Source organism: Equus przewalskii, chromosome 10 (genome assembly GCF_037783145.1).
Source record: "Equus przewalskii isolate Varuska chromosome 10, EquPr2, whole genome shotgun sequence".
NCBI classification, from domain to species: Eukaryota; Metazoa; Chordata; class Mammalia; order Perissodactyla; family Equidae; genus Equus; species Equus przewalskii.
The window spans coordinates 42,167,316-42,187,066 of record NC_091840.1 but is presented as its reverse complement, the minus strand read 5'-3'; the positions used below and the strand labels follow the sequence as shown (position 1 = coordinate 42,187,066).

At 44.2% G+C, this 19,751-nt stretch overlaps 1 protein-coding gene and 1 long non-coding RNA gene across 2 annotated transcripts; one reads left to right on the top strand and one right to left on the bottom strand.

Moving 5' to 3' along the window:
• Positions 1 to 95: 95 nt before the first annotated feature.
• TMEM97 (transmembrane protein 97) lies at positions 96 to 8,728 on the bottom strand. The gene is made up of 3 exons (XM_008527744.2): positions 7,614 to 8,728; positions 2,336 to 2,480; positions 96 to 1,451 (listed from the first exon to the last, which is right to left on the bottom strand). Exons 1-3 carry the CDS (start codon positions 8,118 to 8,120, stop codon positions 1,192 to 1,194), a joined length of 912 nt encoding a protein of 303 aa, XP_008525966.2. The 5' UTR covers positions 8,121 to 8,728; the 3' UTR covers positions 96 to 1,191.
• On the top strand, positions 4,900 to 19,210 carry LOC139074105 (uncharacterized). The gene is made up of 3 exons (XR_011523547.1): positions 4,900 to 5,056; positions 6,443 to 6,558; positions 15,551 to 19,210. It is a non-coding gene; the product is annotated as an uncharacterized lncRNA (long non-coding RNA).
• Positions 19,211 to 19,751: the final 541 nt, after the last annotated feature.

The window sequence follows — 19,751 nt, the reverse complement described above, 5'->3', positions numbered from 1 at the left end:
ATCCTCTTTTGCTGGTGCCCCTGAAGTGTATGTATAACCCCTTGTACGAGACCCCTGGACTCTCAAGCCCCTAGTCCACAAAACAAACCAGGCAGTGGTCAGCAGCTACTTTTATTTGGATCAGACACATGAGTCAGATGATACTCCCAACAATCAGACCAATGCGGCTTGTGAGCAAAACAGGCAAAAGGAGGGAACTACCTGGGACTAGTTTCTACCATTTTCCGTGTGTTCACAAGTCTTTTTTGGGGGTTGGCCTTGAGTACGAATTGACAGGAAGCTAATAGAAACACCAGGTGCTAATATGAAGAGACCTTAAATGCACACATGGGACACGCCCCGCTGCCCCCACCCCTTCAACTGAGAACACGGGAAGGGATGATCAAACCATTGGGAAGGATGAAGCTACCCAGTAGGACGCACACCTCCAGATCAGGTTTGAGACAGCAGACCCCAGAGTAAAGGAACTTATGTCAGGTGGTCTATAAAGAACACTAAGGTTTAGAAAGAGGATAAACAAGGAGACTTAAAAAATCTCTTTTCTCAGGATGACCTGTTTTAAGACAGAAACAGAACACCTTCCAGTTTAACCTATTTCTGATTGAGAGTTGTGCCAAGGCTGAACCTTAAGGAAAACTAAGTTTAAACCTCTTGCAGAACTTTTTCCCCCCAGGGATGGGGACAAGAAAACATGATAGAGTTTTTAATGAATATTAAAGTGGCATAATTTCCAACTTAAAAGTGGCCTGAAACATCTCAGTATTCATCTTGCTGATTAGTGATAGGCTGTAGAGAATCATGAGTCAAGGGTTCTGTCACATGTATAATGTGGGTCAGATGACTCATGAACATGCCAAGCAGGCCATGTTTCTTGGAAGTTTTATCCAGTTTCTGGTCTGGTCCTGCTTTTAGTAATCCTGCAATGGCACTTAGGCACACAGTGAGGTATGTGGCACCACTTCCTATCACCTAGCCTGACCCCTCTGCTCATCCTCAGGTGATCGGTCTGTTTGTGCCAGTGTCCTTGGAAGGTGAAGGTCTGATGTTGCTCCTGCCAGTGTCTTGCTCTTGTGTGTTGCTGCTAGTGTGCTTCATATGTTACTGAAGACATGGGTTCTGAGCAGTTTTCTTGTACCGGCTCCAAGAGGAAACTGCCTGCGGGCATCTCTCCCCTGGGCGTGGTTATTTCTCTCATTTTTTCTTTCTTTTCTCCTCATACTTGTAGTGGGGGCTCCACAACATGAAAAGCAGAATCATAAGAGGGATGAGAAAGTAGGGGGCATAGACAGATAAGAGGGTTAGTCGTTCATGGAAAGTCTTAGGTCCTTGTGCTTTGAAACCACTGGCTTTGGAGAAATCCTCAAACAGAAATATGGAGAGAATTGGAATTAGAGTTGTCATGGTGTGAACCGAGTAGATGATTGCAGGGATGCGGATCCACTTGCAGCCTCCTGAAGTTGTCAGGGGAAGAGAAAGAGAGAAGCATTAGGTCTGTTCATGACTCCAGGATGCCCACATTCTCCACCCTGTCTCTGCCTGCTCCCTTCAGCTGAACCATTCTACCTCCTTTTCCAGGTGGAAACAAATGGAAAACCACATGTGTTATAATATGCAAACTTATGTGACAGCTGGGGCCCTAGCTGCCAAAGAACAAGGGTAGGGGGTCAAAATTTAATTCAGAAAACTCTAGGGTAGGAAAACGGCCATCACAGTTAAATCTGTTTGATCTAAATTGCAAGGGGGTCTAAACAGCAGCATCTGTTAAGTAATTATACAGAGGCGAGAAGATCAACAGATTCTGCCGGGAGATGGATTTGGGGGTTCCAGTGGGAAATAAGCTGTACAAGCTTAGTTACCACATACACTGGTGTGGCCACGTTCTTTATAAAAGCATTAGTCATAGGAGGACACTGTAAATAATTTTTAAATGAGAAGTTAAGCCCTTTAGGGATCAGCTTGATGTTACTATTGATAAACCAGTAAGATACTACCCAAAGCAGAGAAATAAAAGCCAACAATAAAAGAAAGAAATTCCATGGGGGGGGGGGTGGACACAATAAAAAGGAACAAGTTCAGTCTTTAAGTAGCCTCAGGTGTTGTGTGTGAGAGAACTTTCCAGTTGACTGAGGCAGTCCTGCAGCCCTGCTGACCACTGACAGCCTGAGCCACACTCAACATCCCTTTACAAGATCTATCCTGGCCATTCCCCCAAAATCCTATATCACTCTCACACAGACCACAGGGACCACTCCCCTCTCCCTTGGAGATACCTTCCCAAAAGATTTCTGGGACCTGATTTCAGAGCAAAAACGGGATTTCCCCACCATTTACTAACCTTTGAAGAAGGCATACGCTGCAAAGGGAAAAAAAGGCAGCTGAAACACAAGCTCGCAAAACAGGAAGGACTTAAACCACATTGGGGGGTCCTGTAGCAGAGGGTCTTTGAACTCCTTAGCATACCACTCCATCAGGTTTCTCAACTGGAAAAAGATAAAGATCAGATGAATACAGTCACCTGGCAGGACAGGCTCAGCAGCTCCGACCCACTGCAAGCACCTTACTCCCTAGCCCCCACGGGCTGCCGGCAGGCCTGTGGGCTTTTGTGGTGCAGCCTGGATGGCCATTGAATACAAATTCACTAGCTCTACCTCAAATGTTACCTTCTCTGAGAAGCTGTCCTCAGCTCTCCTAGCCCCTCTGTGCTACCCAGTGTTTGTTCCTGACTCCATGGTAACACACATCCAAGTATGCTGCCCACTGTCAAGAGCAACAATATCTGGCACTTGGTAGGCTCCTAACACACAAACATGACCATCTGCCAGCAGTATCATTCTTTCTAAGAAAAATAACGTGAAAACCATCCTGACATTCGTCCTTTCACAATAGCAAAACTGCACACCAAGCTCCGAGGGCCAAATTTCCTCAGTACAGAAATGAATGGAATCTCCTTGTCTTTTTTAAGGGGAAGGTGGGGGTAGGAGGGAGGTAAATGTAACCTATATGAAGATGCAATTTTAAATAAGCCCCAAATGTCAAGTTCCTCATCATTCTTAATTCCCCTAGTTTTCTAAATTTTTTCTTTTAAGAGACCAGTAGGAGATGTGTAGAACAAACTGCCCCGAGTCACAGACTGCACGGCTCCTAGGCTACGGCAAGGCTTGAGGGTTAGTGGCCTCCGTTCTAGCTCGGGCCCCATCATCAGAATTGGACCGTCAAATCAAAAAGTGCAGAGCCACACTGACAGGGCTACAGGCAGAGGAAGGAAGCGGAGGCTGTGAGGCTGCCTATTTTGTGCTATTTTAAGAGCCCCAAGCCTAGGGCTCTCCATACAAGTGGACCACCAAAGGTCTGTCGCAGTTAACCTCCTGGAGATGGCGTTGTCTTGACACACCTGCCTTCAAAGCCAAATAGGTCTTGACATTATGATAAATAAAGGCAACTTCCAAGGTAAGAATTTAGCTTACAATGGAAAATCCAAAGATATTTTTCCTGTTAATTTTTAATCAAAAGATAAATCTCACTATTGTGAAATAGAGGCCTCATGGCTGCGAGTGGCCTTTGAGCAAATATCCAGAAACAAACATTCTGTTAGCATAATATTAATTTCAGAAAGGCTCCGGCTGGATAACCAATTTATTGACCAACTGATTTCTAATTTGCACTTGACTTGAAATTTAAATTCACGGCAATACCCTTAGCTTCTCTCTGAGTACTTCTCAGCATGGTAATGTGGTAGAAAACGTTCATAAAAGTTAAGTCACTCCACCTCTCCTGGGGGCTAGTTCCTCATCTGTAGAACAAGCAACTTGGACTAAATGTTTTTTAAGACCCTTTTTTGTTTTCTAGATTTACTTAAAAACTACTGGAGGGAACAATCTGCTTTAAAAGAGTTACCACAGAATTTAGAAAGCATTCTTGTTCATTTGAACTTCATTTTCTATTTAATTTGTACACTCTCTCAGATCTACCTGTTTCATAAATCAAGCAGCACTGTAATTTCTAAGGGCTGCAGGAGGAGATTAGTAAAATTTAGAATAATCAGCCAGCTCTCGTACTCAATTAGGACCCAACCACCTCATGCCAGAACAAAGCCTGGACGAAGGGCAGTGGAAGGCAAGGCACAGGCCCCCGAAGAGGGAAGAGCATGGGACCTGGGGGCAGGGGGCCTGGCTCCGGGCAAAACACTTAATCCCACTAAGCTTATTTCCCAATTATAGTACCTACCTCACTGTTGGTAAGATAAAATGAGTTAATATATATAGTCTTAGAATAATGGCTAGCACATAGTAAATGTTAAGATTTAATTGAATGTAATTAATACATATTTGAAGAGGTTCAAGTTTAATCCTATTAAAATCTCAGCATGCAAGTGGTCATTAACAAGAATTATTAGGTGAGACCCAAAAAAGGTAATAAAACTGTTTCCATGTATACCTGATTCACATTTGACTCAACTCACTATTGTTACCATTAAAATATTCACCTGGCCTATGCACAGGGATTTCTAAACCAGGAGCTGCTACTGAGTCATCTTGCACTTCTCTAACTCAGAATGAGAGCAGATTGATTTCAGACCTTGATGCTCACCCCTTGCTCCTTATTTTAACAGCAGTGCTACCCAGCTGCAAAATGCTCCCCATCCTCTCCATGTTCTAACTCAAACTTAATTCTTACTGTTTCATAGTAAGAGTTTTTCCAAGCGTTGATCTGGTTCAAACCAACAAAGAGATTTAATTTGCAAATTTTAGCCCATTATGTGCTCTCCACAAGCTTTTGAGTTGTAGGGAAAAGTTCGTTCTGTTTAGGGAGGAAAAACAGAACTGATGTTAAATTTTGGCATTTTTTCAAAGAAAATCTGAAAATAACTCAAGGCTTTTATTAGTATTATTTTCCCCACAGAGGAGCAACAAAACCGTCATTCTCCACCCCAAAACAAGACTGAATAAAAACACAGGCCTTCCAAGCCAGGATGCTTGTGTTGCTAACGCCTTCAAACAGCAGACACACAAACAGTTCCTGGCCAGGTCCTGCCTACACTGGTCCTTGATCTTTTACAGTAAGTGAACATTAAAAAAAATAAAGCTGATGGGCTGGCCCGGTGGTACAGCGGTTAAGTTCACACGTTCTGCTTCTCTGCGGCCTGGGGTTCGCTGGTTCGGATCCCAGTTGCGGACATGGCACCGACTGGCAAAAGCCATGCTGTGGTAGGCGTCCCACATATAAAGTAGAGGAGGATGGGCACGGATGTTAGCTCAGGGCCAGTCTTCCTCGGCAAAAAGAGGGGGATTGGCAGTAGTTAGCTCACAGCTAATCTTCCTCAAAAAAAGAAAAAAAAAAAAAAAGCTGAGGAAACTTTACCAAATCAAATATCTAAGTTTATTTATTTATTTATTTTTTTGAGGAAGATTAGCCGTGAGCTAACTACTGCCAATCCCCCTCTTTTTGCTGAGGAAGACTGGCCCTGAGCTAACATCCGTGCCCATCCTCCTCTACTTTATATGTGGGACGCCTACCACAGCATGGCTTGCCAAGCGGTGCCATGTCTGCACCCGGGATCCGAACTGGCAAAACCCGGGCTGCTGAGAAGCAGAACGTGCGCACTTAACTGCTGCGCCACCGGGCCGGCCCTTCAAATATCTAAGTTTAAGCGGGGTCTTTATGATGTTGGACACATTTTAATTGTACTTTGTGAGTGGTGAGCAAGGACTTGTGGGATTGGCACATGCAGAAAGGAAAAAGAAACCAATAGCTGTTAAGTTTGAAATGGCTCATAATTGCCCAGTATTAAAGGGACTCATAACATCAGAGATTGTAAACAGGCAGCCTGCCTGAGTTTTGGTGGCAACACAGACTTTGAAACCTCAGACATGGCTCTCCTTTCTCCAAGGCAACTAATGGCTAGTGCAGAGCTGTGCCGACCTGTTTAAACGAGTATGTCCTACCTGGGTCTGTGTGGTAGGCTGGATAATGGCCCCCCCCAGACACCTGCATCCTAACCCTTGGAACCTGTGAAAGCAAACTTATCTGGCAAAAGAGACTTTGCAGATGTGATTAAGTTAAGGGTCTTGAGATGGGGAGGTTATCCTGGTTATCTGGTGAGCCCTAGATGCAATCACAGTGTCCTTGAGATTGGACCACAGAAGAAAAGGCCGCAAAGTGATAACAGAGTGGAGATTGAAGTGATGTGGCCACAAGCCAAGGAACACCAGCAGCCACCAGAAACTGCAAGAGGCAAGGAACAGATTCTCCCCTAGGACCTTCAGCAGGGTCTAGCCCTGCAAGATTCATTTCGAGCTTCTGACCTCCAGAACTGTAAGGGAATAAATCTGTGTTGTTTTGAGCCTCTATGTTTTTGGTAATTTGTTACAGGAAGCTAATACATCCTGTGTATGTTTGAGCTTGTAATTTAACCCAACTCACTCTCTCCTACTTGACAACTGAGGTTACGGAGCCCTGACTTGCCCAGGACACTGAGCAGTTTGTTCTTGGAAGAAGCAAGTCTGCAGACCGCAGTCCAGTGCTCTTGCCACACACTACCTACGCTTTTCCCAAGAAAAGGTAGGTCAGAGGTTTTCCCAACTATGCTTGGATCTAAAAGCAAACAAAAAGACTATGGAGTGGGGGTACATTGTTGAGTGGTTGCTCTTAACCTTTTGAGGAGGGTCAGACCCCTGGAAAAGTTGCTGGAAGCTATAAACTCTCCACCCAGAAAACACAAGGCACACCATCAGGGATTCATGGACCTAAGGTTAAGAACCCCTGCTCTGCAGAGAAAAAGCTTTTAAGGAGAAACAGGCAAAATCAAATCTCTGGGTAGACAAGTCAGTCTTGCCCACAGTTCTACAGGCAGATTAGAGAAGCACAGCACTGAGGACAGCGAAGCCACGGAAGAAGGCTACAGGGAAAAGACTGGGAAAATAAAACTGGAGCTCTGAATACATAAGAAGCATTAAAGCCACGGCTGGGGTAGAGAACGCCCGCCAACAACCAGGAACGAGGCTTCCGCCTCCATTTCTACTCAGCTGATCACTCTTACCCGAACCTAGTTAAAGGGGCTGAGCTGAAAAGGTGTCCTTAATTTACTTCTGAGCTTTTGAAGTTGCTGGATCTTAAAGTCGCTGATCTTGAAGTAATGACGATCTGCAAATGCCCTTTAGAGGGTCTAATTCTACTTGGATTATTTCTTTGGGATTAGACGGTATTTTAAAGATCTTCCAGAAAACACAACTTTAAAACAAACCCAGCACGTGATTTAGACAGTGGTCCATCCAGGCTACTTTCCTCAAATACTGACAACTGACCAGAGGCGGGGTGTGGGAACCTTACGCAGACCCAGGGAAGAAGTGTCTTTAAAAGCAACAAAGTTTTGCCCCCAGCAGCTTGGGGGGAAGGGCTGGGATGGGTAAAGAACGCCCCGAGGAAGACTTCGAACTGAAGGATGAGGAGGGGCAGGGGCGGGACCGGAAGAAGGCGGGAGGGAAGGGGGGCAGAACTAGACCTCCTGGGGGGCGAGGGCGGAGGAGGGGAGGTCGTGGGGACCCTAGGGCACGACCGCAGAGTGCGGAGGGGCCCCAAGCTCGGCGGCCGGCGGCCCGGACAGACGGCGCCCTCACCTCCAGCGGGTAGAGTTCGCGCGGCAGCAGCGCCTGCAGGTCCAGGAACAGGGTGATGGGGACGTGGGAGAGGAAGTAGAGGCCCAGCAGCCACTCCAGGCCGCGCCGGACGCCCAGAGCCCCCATGGTCCGTCGGTTCGGTCGGGCAGGAGCCGAAGCCGCGCTCCCCGAGACTGCAGACGGGAGAAAAGGCTCAAAGTCTCTGCGCCGTCCGCGCCCTCGTCCCCCCGCGCCCCGCCCTCTGAGGGCTACGCCGGCCGCTCCCATTGGCGGGCTCAGCGCGCCGGGGGCGGGACTCACCGCAGGGCGCGTCCATTGGCTCGTCTGAGTGTAGCGTGTCGAGAAGGCGCCGACGGGCCCTTTCCATTGGCCGCCGGGAGCGCCGTATGGGACAGGGGCGGAGCTCTCGCCGGCCGTCTCGCAGGCCCGGAGGGAGCGCGAAGCGCGCAGAGAGCGGGCAGGCCCGGGCGTGGGCGCTGGGAGCTCTACGGCTTTGATTGACTCCATCCAGTTAGTGCTTCCGAGCGCCTCCCGTGTGCCGGGCTGTGGGCGCTTCTGGAGATGGAGCTCCCGGAACAGTGGGGGTGTCACAGACCATGGCCGGCGGACAGTGCGTTGTGATCCGCGCCGTGGCGGGGCAGTCACGGGCCGTGGGAACACCTGGCAGGATCCCTGTCCTGCCGGAGTTCCAGGGGTCCTGGAAGCCTTGCGACGGATGCGTAGGAGGCAGCCAGCCTCAATTAAGAAAGCAGCATAGGGATATACTGGGAGGTAAAGTTCACAGGTCTTGGTTATTGGCTGTGGAGAATGAGGGAGGATCAAGAATTTATGTATTCATTCTGCAAATACTGATCTTTAACTGTATGCTGGGCCCAGGGCTCGGCTGGGACAGGATGGATGGGGCTGCCATTCGCTGAGAAGAGGGACACAGAGGAGAAGTGAGTAGAAGAGGAGGTAATTTGGCTTTGCAGTCTTTGCAGCATCTGAGTAGAGAACTCTAATAGGTGAACCTGACTGGAGATGTGGATTTGTGAGGTATCAGCCTTTGATGGGAGTTGACGTTTTGAGAGCAGAGGGCCTGTAAGAGATCTTAGAGGAGCTCCACCCCCAGGGTCATGGGAGGAGTGGGCTGAGATGCAGGTGGACAACAAGAGTGTGATGTCACAGAAACACAGCCAAGGAGGGAGGCTCAGCTGTGTCAGAGCAACACTGAATGTTACCCGCTGGTGGCCCTGTGAGGACAGTTGTTGCACGGTATAGACAGGGGACAGATGACAGCAGGTCAAGGAGTAAGGAAGTGGGGAAATGGAGGCAGGGAGTGTAGACATCTGGTTATGAAGGGGAGGAGAGGTGCTCAAGAGAGGGCTTATTTATTTATTTTTCAGACCAGAGAGACTAGAGCAGCCTCAGTTGTTTGGATGCTGTTTGATCTTTCCGGGACGGGGGAGAGGTTGTCCACACGGAAGAAAGAGAGCAGGAAGTATGGCTCAGGGCCCCAAGGAGCTGGAGAGAATGGAAGGATTAGGGTTAGGTTCGAAGAGCTCTGTGCTCCCCAGGGTGGGCCCATGGGACTAAGAGAAATTGTTGGCAGTGTAGATGGGCCAGCTGAGGTGGGTGGCCATTGATCTGGAGTCCCGAGTCTCCTGGGCTGTGCACTTTTCTTCATTGTGGGATCTTCTCAGAAAAAGGTGGTTGGACTCATCCAGGTTAGGGTTCAGAAAGGCGGTGGTGATTTCGATGAACTGAACAAGAGAGTGATTGAGGAGATGGAGCATGCAGTTCAAGCTGGACAGAGAGTGAGCGACATGAAGCCAAAGGGGCTGGTAGACTGGAAGAAAGTGGAAAAGTGATGGATTTGCGGCTGAGGAAGAAGTGCTAGTGTGATGGGAGTAACCGGATGAATGCACCAGAAGGTTGGGAAATTATGACAAGGGGGGTGCAGTGTCTGAATTCCCGGCATCAGGAAGAGTTTCTGCCTCTGGGAAGGTGTGGCTGAAATGGAGTGGAGGGGAAGATCTTCAGAAAGGTCAAGGGACAGAGAGCCCAGGGCGTGGGTTGGAGGACTGCAAAGGCCGCCTAGGGTGGTGGTGGTAGTCTGGTGGAGAGAAGGCTGTGAGCTCACTGCCGAAGTCTTTGGTACATAGCGGGAGTAACCAGGAGGAAGGTGGACGTGGGCTGAGGTATAGCTTAAACCTCAGAGAGTGGAGGGAAAATGGTGTGGATGTGCCCTTGGGGAGCAGGGAGGCTGGCGACTCCACCTCCTGACCCTGAGCTTGTTTGTGAGAAAGGGAACAGCCTGCACTCCAGAGGGCTGTGGGGAAGCCAAGAACTTGGAGGCCAGGTGTCAGTTACAGCAGGAGTTGAAGGTTGAGGCGAGGAGGGGTTTGTTAGCCCCAGGGTAGACAGGTTTGAGCTCTGGAGGGGGCGGGGGTGGTTACTAGGGAGGACAATCAGAGCAGGGTGGAAGGAGAGCACAGCAGGAGAGGGAGGTGGAGAGTCCTTCTGGGGTGGAGAGCAAGGGAGGAACTGTATGGTGGCTGAACGGTGTCAGAATACAACGTTCTGGCGTCTCTCTGGGGCGGGCTGGAGCACTCCGGACACAGCTGTACTCAGGAAGGGGCCTGGCAACGGTGTGCTCCCCCTGCCCACAAGAATGGCTTTCAGGACGTGGCAGCACCTTTTAAGCTGGACTCCATGCCGATTATAACTGCTTGCTGGGGGGAGCGCTGTGGGACCCCTGAGCAGGAATTTGCCCAGGGAATGTGATAAGTGTACAGCTGTTAATGTGATTGTTCCTCAAAAAACATCTCACCCAGCCAAGTTTGTTATCTGTAGATAAAGATTTTCAAGGCCAAGCACTTTCACTGCAAGGCCTGTCGGCTGCCGTCTTCTGTTTGAAATGCCTTTAGTGAGGGAACCGCTGCTATTAATTTGATGAGGTCAGATAAGTGGAAGGCAAATGGCCCTGGGGAAGAGGACATGGCTATTCAGCAGATTCCTCACCCAAAGCAAGCGGTGAGGGAAAGAAGGCCTTAAAAAAAGCCGCCTTGAGTGGCTTCCCTGTCCTGAGTGAGGAGGGGCGGTGTTTAGCACCTTTGGGAAATTGTATTGTGAGATAAACACCATTTGTCCACCAATGGACCCCGTGGTGGTGGAGACGGGATTCTAGGCTTGTAACCCAGCCACAGGGTGCTTGGGGAAGGAACGTGCTGGACCCACCACTTTGCTCTTCAGCAGCAGCGGTACAAAGCTCTTTCTTCTCCTTTCTGCTTTTGTTTCACTTTTCTCTCTCCTTAAAATGCACCCACCCTTCTCGCCCCACCCCTGCCCACCTCCCCTATCCCCGCATATTTTAAGGCCCAAAGGTCTTCTCCCCGGTTGCCTCTATTTGGTGGCATTGCTGCGATCTCTGAACCTCTGTGGCTCTCTGTCTCTGACGTGTTTATTCCTTTCACCCTGAACAACATTGATCTGAGTCCCTGTCTCTGCACACCCTTCCCGCTAGACTGTGGGCTCCTTGACAGCAAAGACCGTGCCTTCCACATCTTTATTTTACTGACACAAAGCTGGCTGGGGTCATTGTGGAATGACTAAATATGAGAGTCAAGATTCCTCTGCCACACAGAGACTGTCACCCAGTGTAACTGTGAAATTGTGAAGGGTGTGAGAAGAGCCAACATGGCAAGATGTAGATAGAGCACATTTCAAGAGGTTCTGCTGCTAATGGAAAATGCTCAGACCTGGAAAACTGCTGTGGCTCTGGAGCCTGCAGATGGCCTCACACCGCAAAGCCAGAACCTTATGTATTCATTAACAAAAGCTAAGATTCTGTCCGTGCTGGAGGCGTGGCAAGGGGGCTGTGTGGGGGACATCCAGAATGATCTCTCTTGAGATCCCTGGGTTTCACTGAGGCAGAGGGCAGCTGGCCAGCTGTCTTGAGTGATTACCTCCTTTTCATGTCAAAGAACCTGTGAAGTTGGGCGGCCAGGCAGAGCAGGTGGGGGTTAATTCTGAAAAACACTGTTTAAAATTTGGATATTTACTTCATAGATCTGTTTGCATTAATTTTGATTTTTTAAAATATTGCGTTAAAATATTATTCATCCTGATTTCTGAGTTTTTTGGTGCTCCCCTAAGTTTGGTGCCTGAGGTGTGTCTCACTGCACCCTCGTCCCAGACCTCGGTGTCAGGGAGCAGTGGAGCTAAGTTTGACTTGGGGAGGAGGGGTCAGGTTACTGGCTCGAAAAAGCTAAGAGCCAATAGACTTGATATCAGGGCAGGAGGGAGACAGTGGGAGGTCCCGAGCGAGGCAGTTCAGGGTTCCAGTAGTGCTTTAAGAAGATTCATCTGGCCCCGCTGTGCAAGATAGCGGAATTTGTATACCAGATCCTCTGTTTCCAGAAGTTTAGCAGTTAAAAAAGGAAAGAGCTGGAGATATCAGGGTCAGGCTTTTTTCAAGATATGTGTGTCTCAAATACATTTGGTGGTGGAAGTAAAGGGCCCATTTAATGGAGGAGTTAACATTTCTCCGTTAATGGAGTGCCGACTATATTCTAAAGCAGGGGTTGACAAACTTACTGTAAACTGGTCCGACAATAAATATTTTAGGTTTGTGGGCCAATCTCTGTCCCAGCTACTCAACTCTGCCATTTGTTGTGTGAAAGCAACTATAGACAATATGTACATGAGTGAACATGGCTGTGTTCCAATAAAACTTTATTTACAAAAACAGCCATCAGGCCTGATTTAACCTGTGGCAGTAATAGTTTAGTAACTCCTGCTCTAAGGCATTGTCCTCTTCATGGTCAAGGCCAGGTGGCCATAGGTTCTAGTTAGTAAATGGAAGGAAAGCATGGAGGGAGTGCATCCTTCATCCTCAGGCCTAGGCCTGGAAGTGGCATACATCCCTTCCGATCATATTCCATTGGAGAGAATTTAGACATGTGCCCACATCTTACCACCAGGGGGTCTGGGAATGTAGACTAGCCTTGAGCCAGAGGAGGAGAGGACATTTCAAGGGTCCATGAGCCGTCTTTGCCACGGCTTCCTTTAGGGGCAGTTTCAGAACCTTCATGGAAGGGATGTTCACGAACTCAGAGAAATTTTGATGAGTCTTTCCCTATGTGGCTGAATCTATTTGGGGTCTAAAAGAAAAAGCCAAGTGTAGAAGGAATGATAGAATCAGGAAGTCTCTGTTTTCCAACCACTAATGTAATAAATAAAAGGGGCAGAGACCATCAATAGATGGCAGTGGATGAAAGTTTACTGAGGTATAAGATGTGGTCTCAAAATATCTCTTCGCAGATTACTTATTAATTACAAAGGGGAAAGGTACCTTTTTAATGGAGAGATCTGGCCATTGCGACCTTCATCAAATGATCAAACTTAGTTTCACCAAAAATGGGACAAACATTTGTGCCTCCTGATTTGATGGCATGGGAAGTACACCACATCACCTCTGTGATGGTCCTTCCAAAAATGTTTAACCTGAGTCTAATCTTGAGGAAACAATCAGAAGAATCCAAATCTTTGTAGGACATTCTACGTGACAGTTGGCCTTGCACGTGAAAGAAAAGGCAGAAGGACTCTCCCTGAATATTAAAGGATCTAAAAAGACATGATAACCAAATGCAAGATGATCCTTGGCTAGATTCTGAATTGAAAAAAATAAAGCTGTAAGTGAAATTTTAGGGACAATTAGAGAAATTTGAATATGTCCTGTGTATTAGCTCATACAGTAACTGTTAAATTTCTTGGGTATGATAATAGAATTGTAGTTATGTGGGATAATGTGCTTTTTAAGAGATACACTACGGGTGAAGTTTAATAATGTTTCAAGAAAAAACCACCACAGTACATAGATTTGTGTACATCATAAATATACATGTATATACATATTTTATATAGACTAGTAAAGCAAATGCGGTAAATGTTTTAAAACTGCTGAATCTAGGTGAAGGGTATATGGGTCTTCATTTTACTATTTCTTTCTACTTTTCAGTAGGTTTGACATCTTTCAAATTGGCAGGACAGAGATAGCCAAGCCTAAATGCCCTCAAAAAACAACCTCCCCCCCCAAAAACGGTTTTCTTATTAAATGGCATCATTAATATACTTTTAAAAACTGAACTGGAAACTTACTATTCCTCTTTGCCCCCAGGAAAAAAACTGAAAAGCTTTATCCAAAATTTTAGATTACAATGTTTTTTCATGGGATATTCAACTTTATTATAAAATCCTAAGGGGAATACATTAAAAAACTATTAGAACTAATCAACGAGTTTAGCCAGGGTGTGGGATAAATATCAATATACAAAAATCAATTGTATTTTTATATATTAGCAATGAACAATCTGAAAAAGAAATTAAGAAAACAATTCCATCAAGAATAATTACTTGGGAATAAATTTAACAAAGGAAGGGCAAGATTTGTATGCTGAAAACCACAAAATATTGAAAGAAATGAAAGAAGAGCTAAAGAAATGAAGAGACATCCCATGTTCATGGATCAGAAGATTTAATACTGTTAAAATGGCAGTATTCCCTAAATTATCTATGGATTCAGTGCAATCCCATCAAAATTTCAGCTGGCCATGTTGCAGATTCTAAAATTCATATGGAAACGCAAGGGACTCAGAAGAGCCAAAATAATCTTGGAAAGAAGAAAGTTGGAGAGCTCACACTTCCTGATTTCAAAACGTACTGCAAAGCTGCAGTAATCAAGACAGTGGGGCAACTGGCATAGAGACAGATTTATAGTTCAATGGAATAGAATTGAGGATCCAGAAATAAATTCCTAAACATTTACAATCAATTGATATTATGCCCTTTAATGTTTTTATTACTTAGAAAAAAGAGACTGAAAATAAATTGATTATCTGATGATTAAACCTTTCTATTTCTGGGTCAGCACAGCTTTATGTATTTTTTCTTTTGTTTTTGTTTTTTTCTTTATATATATATATATAATTGTGTTAAAATATACATAACATAAAATTTACCATTTTAACTGTACAGTTCAGTGGCATTAAGTACATTCACATTGTTGTGCAACCATCTCCACTGTCCATCTCCAGAACTTTTTCATCATCTCAAACTGAAATTCTCTACTTATTAAACGATAACACCCCATTCCCCACCCACGGCAACTGCTATAGTACTTTCTGTCTGTAGGAATTTGACTAGTCCAGGTACCTCATATAAGCAGAATCATACTTGTCCTTTTATGTCTGGCTAATTTCACTTAGCATAGTGTCTTCACGGTTCATCCATGTAGCATGTATCAGCATTTCCTTTCTTTTTAAGCCTGAATAATATTCCATTGTATGTATATACCATTTTGTTTATCCATTCATCCATTGGTGGACATTTGGGTTGTCTCCACCTTTTAGTTACTGTGAATAATGCTGCTATGAACATTGGTGCACAAATATCTGTTCGAGTCCTTGCTTTCAATTTTTTTGTGTGTATACGCAGAAATGGAATTGCTGGATCAAAGGGTAATTCTCATTTTTTTGAGGAAGTGCCACACTATTCCATAGTGGCTGCACCATTTTAGATTCCCATCGACAAAGCACAAGGGTGCCAATTTCTCACATTCCCACCAACATTTGTACAATATTTTTAAAAACCTTTTGCTTTAAATATATTTTTGTCAGAATTTTGTAGCTGCAGATTCTAGCTAATTCTAAGTATGGAAAAATGACTACCAAATAAACGAATTGGAAAGTCCTCATTGGCAAACCAAGCTGTCAAAAAAGATTGACCTTTTCTGTTGGAAACAGTCTGGCTTCGTTTTATACACGTTCCCATAAAAAAATCTCATTTTTGAATTTTAAGACAGTCAGAGCTGTGCCATGAAATTTGTTGCCTGAGTGGAATAAAATATTGCCAGGCTCAATATTTCTTCCTAATGCTGTCTTTGCTTTACTTTCAAGGGCTTCTCTTTCAGGATTGATGGAGTATTTGATGGTAGTGAGACGGAAGAGGTGAGGTCTGCATAAACAAAAACTGTTTCAAATTGTCCCTTTACTTGGCAACCCAGGAAGTTTTTACACACCGGGACATTGGGCCACAATAATATTTAAGATGTGTAAGAAGTACGTCTTTCTTTTGTAAAGTGGGAGAATGAGGATTGTGAACGGAGAGGTGGAGAACGACACCCCGCAGGAGAATGGGGACGGTGGAAAACATACTGAAGTTGACTCTTAAAAGCTTATGTGCCTGCACCTCCTGGAGAGTCTTCATTTATCCCCAGGGACGTGTGTATCTCGGTTCAAAGAATGCCCGTCTAATTTATTTTATCCTCCTTCCAACTGGACATTCTCATCCTTGCTTTCTGCAGTCTGTGCTGTTTCCCCGACATGGTCACCATTTCTTTGTTCACCGTTCTTGCACTCCGTTATTCTTTTTCTTCTTATTGAAGTATATCCTTTAGAATGACCTTTGGTGAGGATCTGTTGATAGTAAACTTTATTTTCTGGAAGTACCTTTTTAATGTCTTTGCACTAAATTATAGTTATAATTTTAGATCTAGGTTATTTCCTCTCAAAACTTTGTATCATTCAGTTGTCTTCTAGCTTAAATTGTTGCTGTTGGGAAATTAAGTTTCAGCATTATTCTTTTTGGGCAATCAATTTTTTCTTTGTTACATTTAAGACCTCCTCTTTGTCACTCTGCAGTTTCACTATAACCCTATCTATCCTGCTTCTGATGTATTGTGCTTCCTAAATGCAGTAATTCCTAACTATGACCAAATCTAGGAAATTTTCAGCTGTTGTTTAATATTACCTATTCTTTTGTCTTTGGAACTCCAATTTTATATAGATTCAATCTTTTTCACTCTATTCCCCAAGTCTCTTAATATCTTTTATGATTCTCCATGCATTGGTGTATTTCTGCTGTATTCTAGGTAATGTATACTGGGTAAGTTTTAGTTTACTTGTTTTCTTTGGCTGTGTTCAATCTGCTGTTTAACGTCCATTCTGTTTTTACTTCCCATGACTTTTTCATTTGTGTAAGTTGATTATTTTTCAAATTTTCCTGGTCATATTTCAATGACTTTTATTTCTTGCTTGGCTTACTGACACCTTCCTTTATTCCTCTAAATATTTTTAAATATAGTCATTTTGTATTCTGCATCTAATACTTCTAATATCTGAAGTACTTGGTTTGTAATTGTTTCTTACGTGTAGTGGCTTGTTTCCTTGTGTTTTCTAATTAGATTGTGAGCTCTTATTTGGGTGGGCTTTATCTACTGGAATCTTCTGAGGCCTCAGTTAAGGGAGCACCCCCCCAAAAGAACACCTATGTTTGCTTTTGCCAGGCACCCCAGGGCACTATCAACTGAGGGCCACTCAAACATAGTATTTTGGTTTGAGTTTTCCAGGCCTTGATGGTAGCGTAAATCTGAACTCTAATGACACGTAAGGGCAAACTCGTGGTTCAGAATTCTTGTGGAAGACTTTTTGCCCACCTAGAGCTAAGGCTGCCACAGAAAAATTTTCTTGTGGCAGGTAGGACTTTTTTTCCTTAACAGCCCTTTCAAAGAAGATAGAGCCCTTTGAATGTCTCAGCTTTATGTGGGAATCTAAGTGTTAATTCCATATCTTACTCAGGGTCATGTCGCCTCTCTCCCATGTAGCTATTACTAGCCAAGGTTCTAACTTGTTTCTTTGAGCCTCTGAAAGATGGAGCTAACAGTACCCACATTATGCGGTTGTTCTAAAGTTAATACTTGTAAAGTACTTAAAGCAGGGCCTGGCATATAGTAGTCAACAAACATTAGCTATTAGTGTTGGCTGATACTATTTTTACCAATTGGCAAGTGGCCTTAGGGAAGCAGTGACTCCCTAACCAGTGGTCTTTGTTTTTGGTCCTTGAAGAATTTCCTTGTTCTGTAAGCTCAGCTGTTTATTTAATGTTTGTTATATTGCACCAAGAATTTCGAGGTGTTTAAAAGTTTATTTTTTTTGAGATTGGCCCTGAGCTAACATCTGTTGCCAATCTGTTTTTTTCCTTCTTCTCCCCAAAGCCCCCAGTACATGGTTGTATATTCCAGTTGTAGGTCCTTCTGGTTGTGCTGTGTGGGACGCCGCCTCAGCATGGCCTGGTGAACGGTGCTAGGTCCGTGCCCAGGATCCAAACCAGTGAAACCCTGGCCCGCTGAAGTGCAGCACGTGAACTTAACCACTCAGCCACAGGGTTGGCCCCTAGAGTTTGTTTTTTAGAATATCTAATCATCTATATTGCTGGAAATAAAAGTTCAATATTTTTGTTGTACTCAAGATGTATGACCACAACTGGTGGCAAAACTCAGCTTAACTTGATTCTTGACAGATGAAAGCACAGATATTAATGATTTGGTCATTCTATTGGTCTTTATCTGCCATATGTATGATGATGTATGTAAAGACATGTTTATTTTTAAGGCTTTTGTTGGTAAAATAACTGAAGAACTATTGAATGATATGAGTTTTGGCAAACACTACAGAATGAAAAAAGGTAGACAATTGAGTAGATAGAACCACATCTGAATCTGGCAGAAGTGAGTAAGTCTGTAACACACCTAAATGCCTCTTGAGTTTTTCGGTGTGTTTAGTGGGATGGAGAAAGTTTTTTAAAAATATGATTTGAATACTTGTCTTTTAAGAAAATGTGTAATACAATACAAAACAAAATGATTTTAAAAACATACTATACATACGAGCAATGACTTACCTGGGGGAGAATTAATTAGTTGGTTCTACCTTGAATTAATTGTCTTCATGGAAAAAAAGTCACGACAAAGGATAAAAAACATGGGTAAGGGGTAATGAATTCAAGTATTCACTCTTTACCTTCATAAAAGAAAAGTGGCTCAAATTAAAAGCGTTAGCTCTGTGTGTTCATGTGGAACAATCTCCCACATATATCAAATGGAAAAGGCGAGGCACAGGACAGTGTGCATATGATGCTATCATTCCTATAAAATATACAAGCTTGATTATTCAGAGAATCTTTGGAAATATCCACTGAAACTGGAAGCAGTGGTTTCCCTCTAAAGAGAATGATTTTCTTTTTGCTATTCTTTTCTAGGTCATGCCATGTAAAGGTATTATCAATACACACACACACAAAACCAATATGGTTTTTAAAAGGAACTCACAATATTGTCTTTACAACATTTTTCTTCTCAAGGATAAGCATTGTCAAAGACTCAGGCAAAGCCGTTCATTTTTAAAACCGTGAAATAATTGTTACAATTAAGAATTGGATTAAGAGAGTTGGCTGTTGAGGATGATAGGCTGTGAAAATTAGTGTTATTATCACCAATAAAAGTTAGAGCCAGCCCTGATGGTCTAGTGGTTAAAGGTTAGTGTGCTCCACTTCGGCGGCCTGGGTTTGGTTCCTGGGCGTGGAACCACACCACCCCTCTGTCAGGGGCCATGCTGTGGTGACAGCTCACATAGAAGAACTAGAAGGACTTAGAACTGGAATATACAACTATGTATCGGGGCTTTGGGGAGGAAGAAAAAAAAAGAGGAATACTGGCAACAGATGTTAGCTCAGGGTGAATCTTTCCCGGCAGAAAATAAATAAATAAATAAAAGGTAAAATAAGCCCATCTTTCTTTACTTAGAGATCTTTGATGAGCATTTCCCTGAGACAGTAGGAGACTGACCACTGGATCAGAGACCTCTGACACCTGCAACCTAACATAAATGCTGACCTCTTAGCAAAGGTCCACTTCAAAATTCTACCAATGGCAACCTGAAAACGTTGTGATTTGCCACTTCTTTCCAAGTATCTGGGCATTGTTCACTCACTGATAAGTCACTTAAAAGTGCGAGGAAAAATGTTACCACTTTTGTGTTTGATTCTCAAAATATTTTAAACCTGAGAAAAGAGAAACTGGATGTTAAATTCAGTAAGTAGTATCAGTCTCTTCAATTCAGCCCTGATTTCCAAAATGGAAAACAAGAATTAACAGCATTTAACTCATTAACTGGAAAATTTTTACTTCGTTCTTCCTTTATGGCATGTCACTTAAAACACCAAGTATATTAAAGAATGAAATGCAAAATGTGCATGCATTCTGGAGTTAAGATGGGAGTGAGCAGGGCCCTGATTCCCGGCTTCCATAACTAGATGGATGGT

Coding starts and splice junctions, on each gene's coding strand:
- TMEM97 (XM_008527744.2), bottom strand. CDS start 8,120: ATGGAGTCAATCAAAGCCGTAGAGCTCCCAGCGCCCACGCCCGGGCCT. Junction 2,481..7,613: donor GCGAACTCTACCCGCTGGAG/GTGAGGGCGCCG, acceptor ATCTTTTTCCAG/TTGAGAAACCTGATGGAGTG. Junction 1,452..2,335: donor AGCGTATGCCTTCTTCAAAG/GTTAGTAAATGG, acceptor TGACAACTTCAG/GAGGCTGCAAGTGGATCCGC.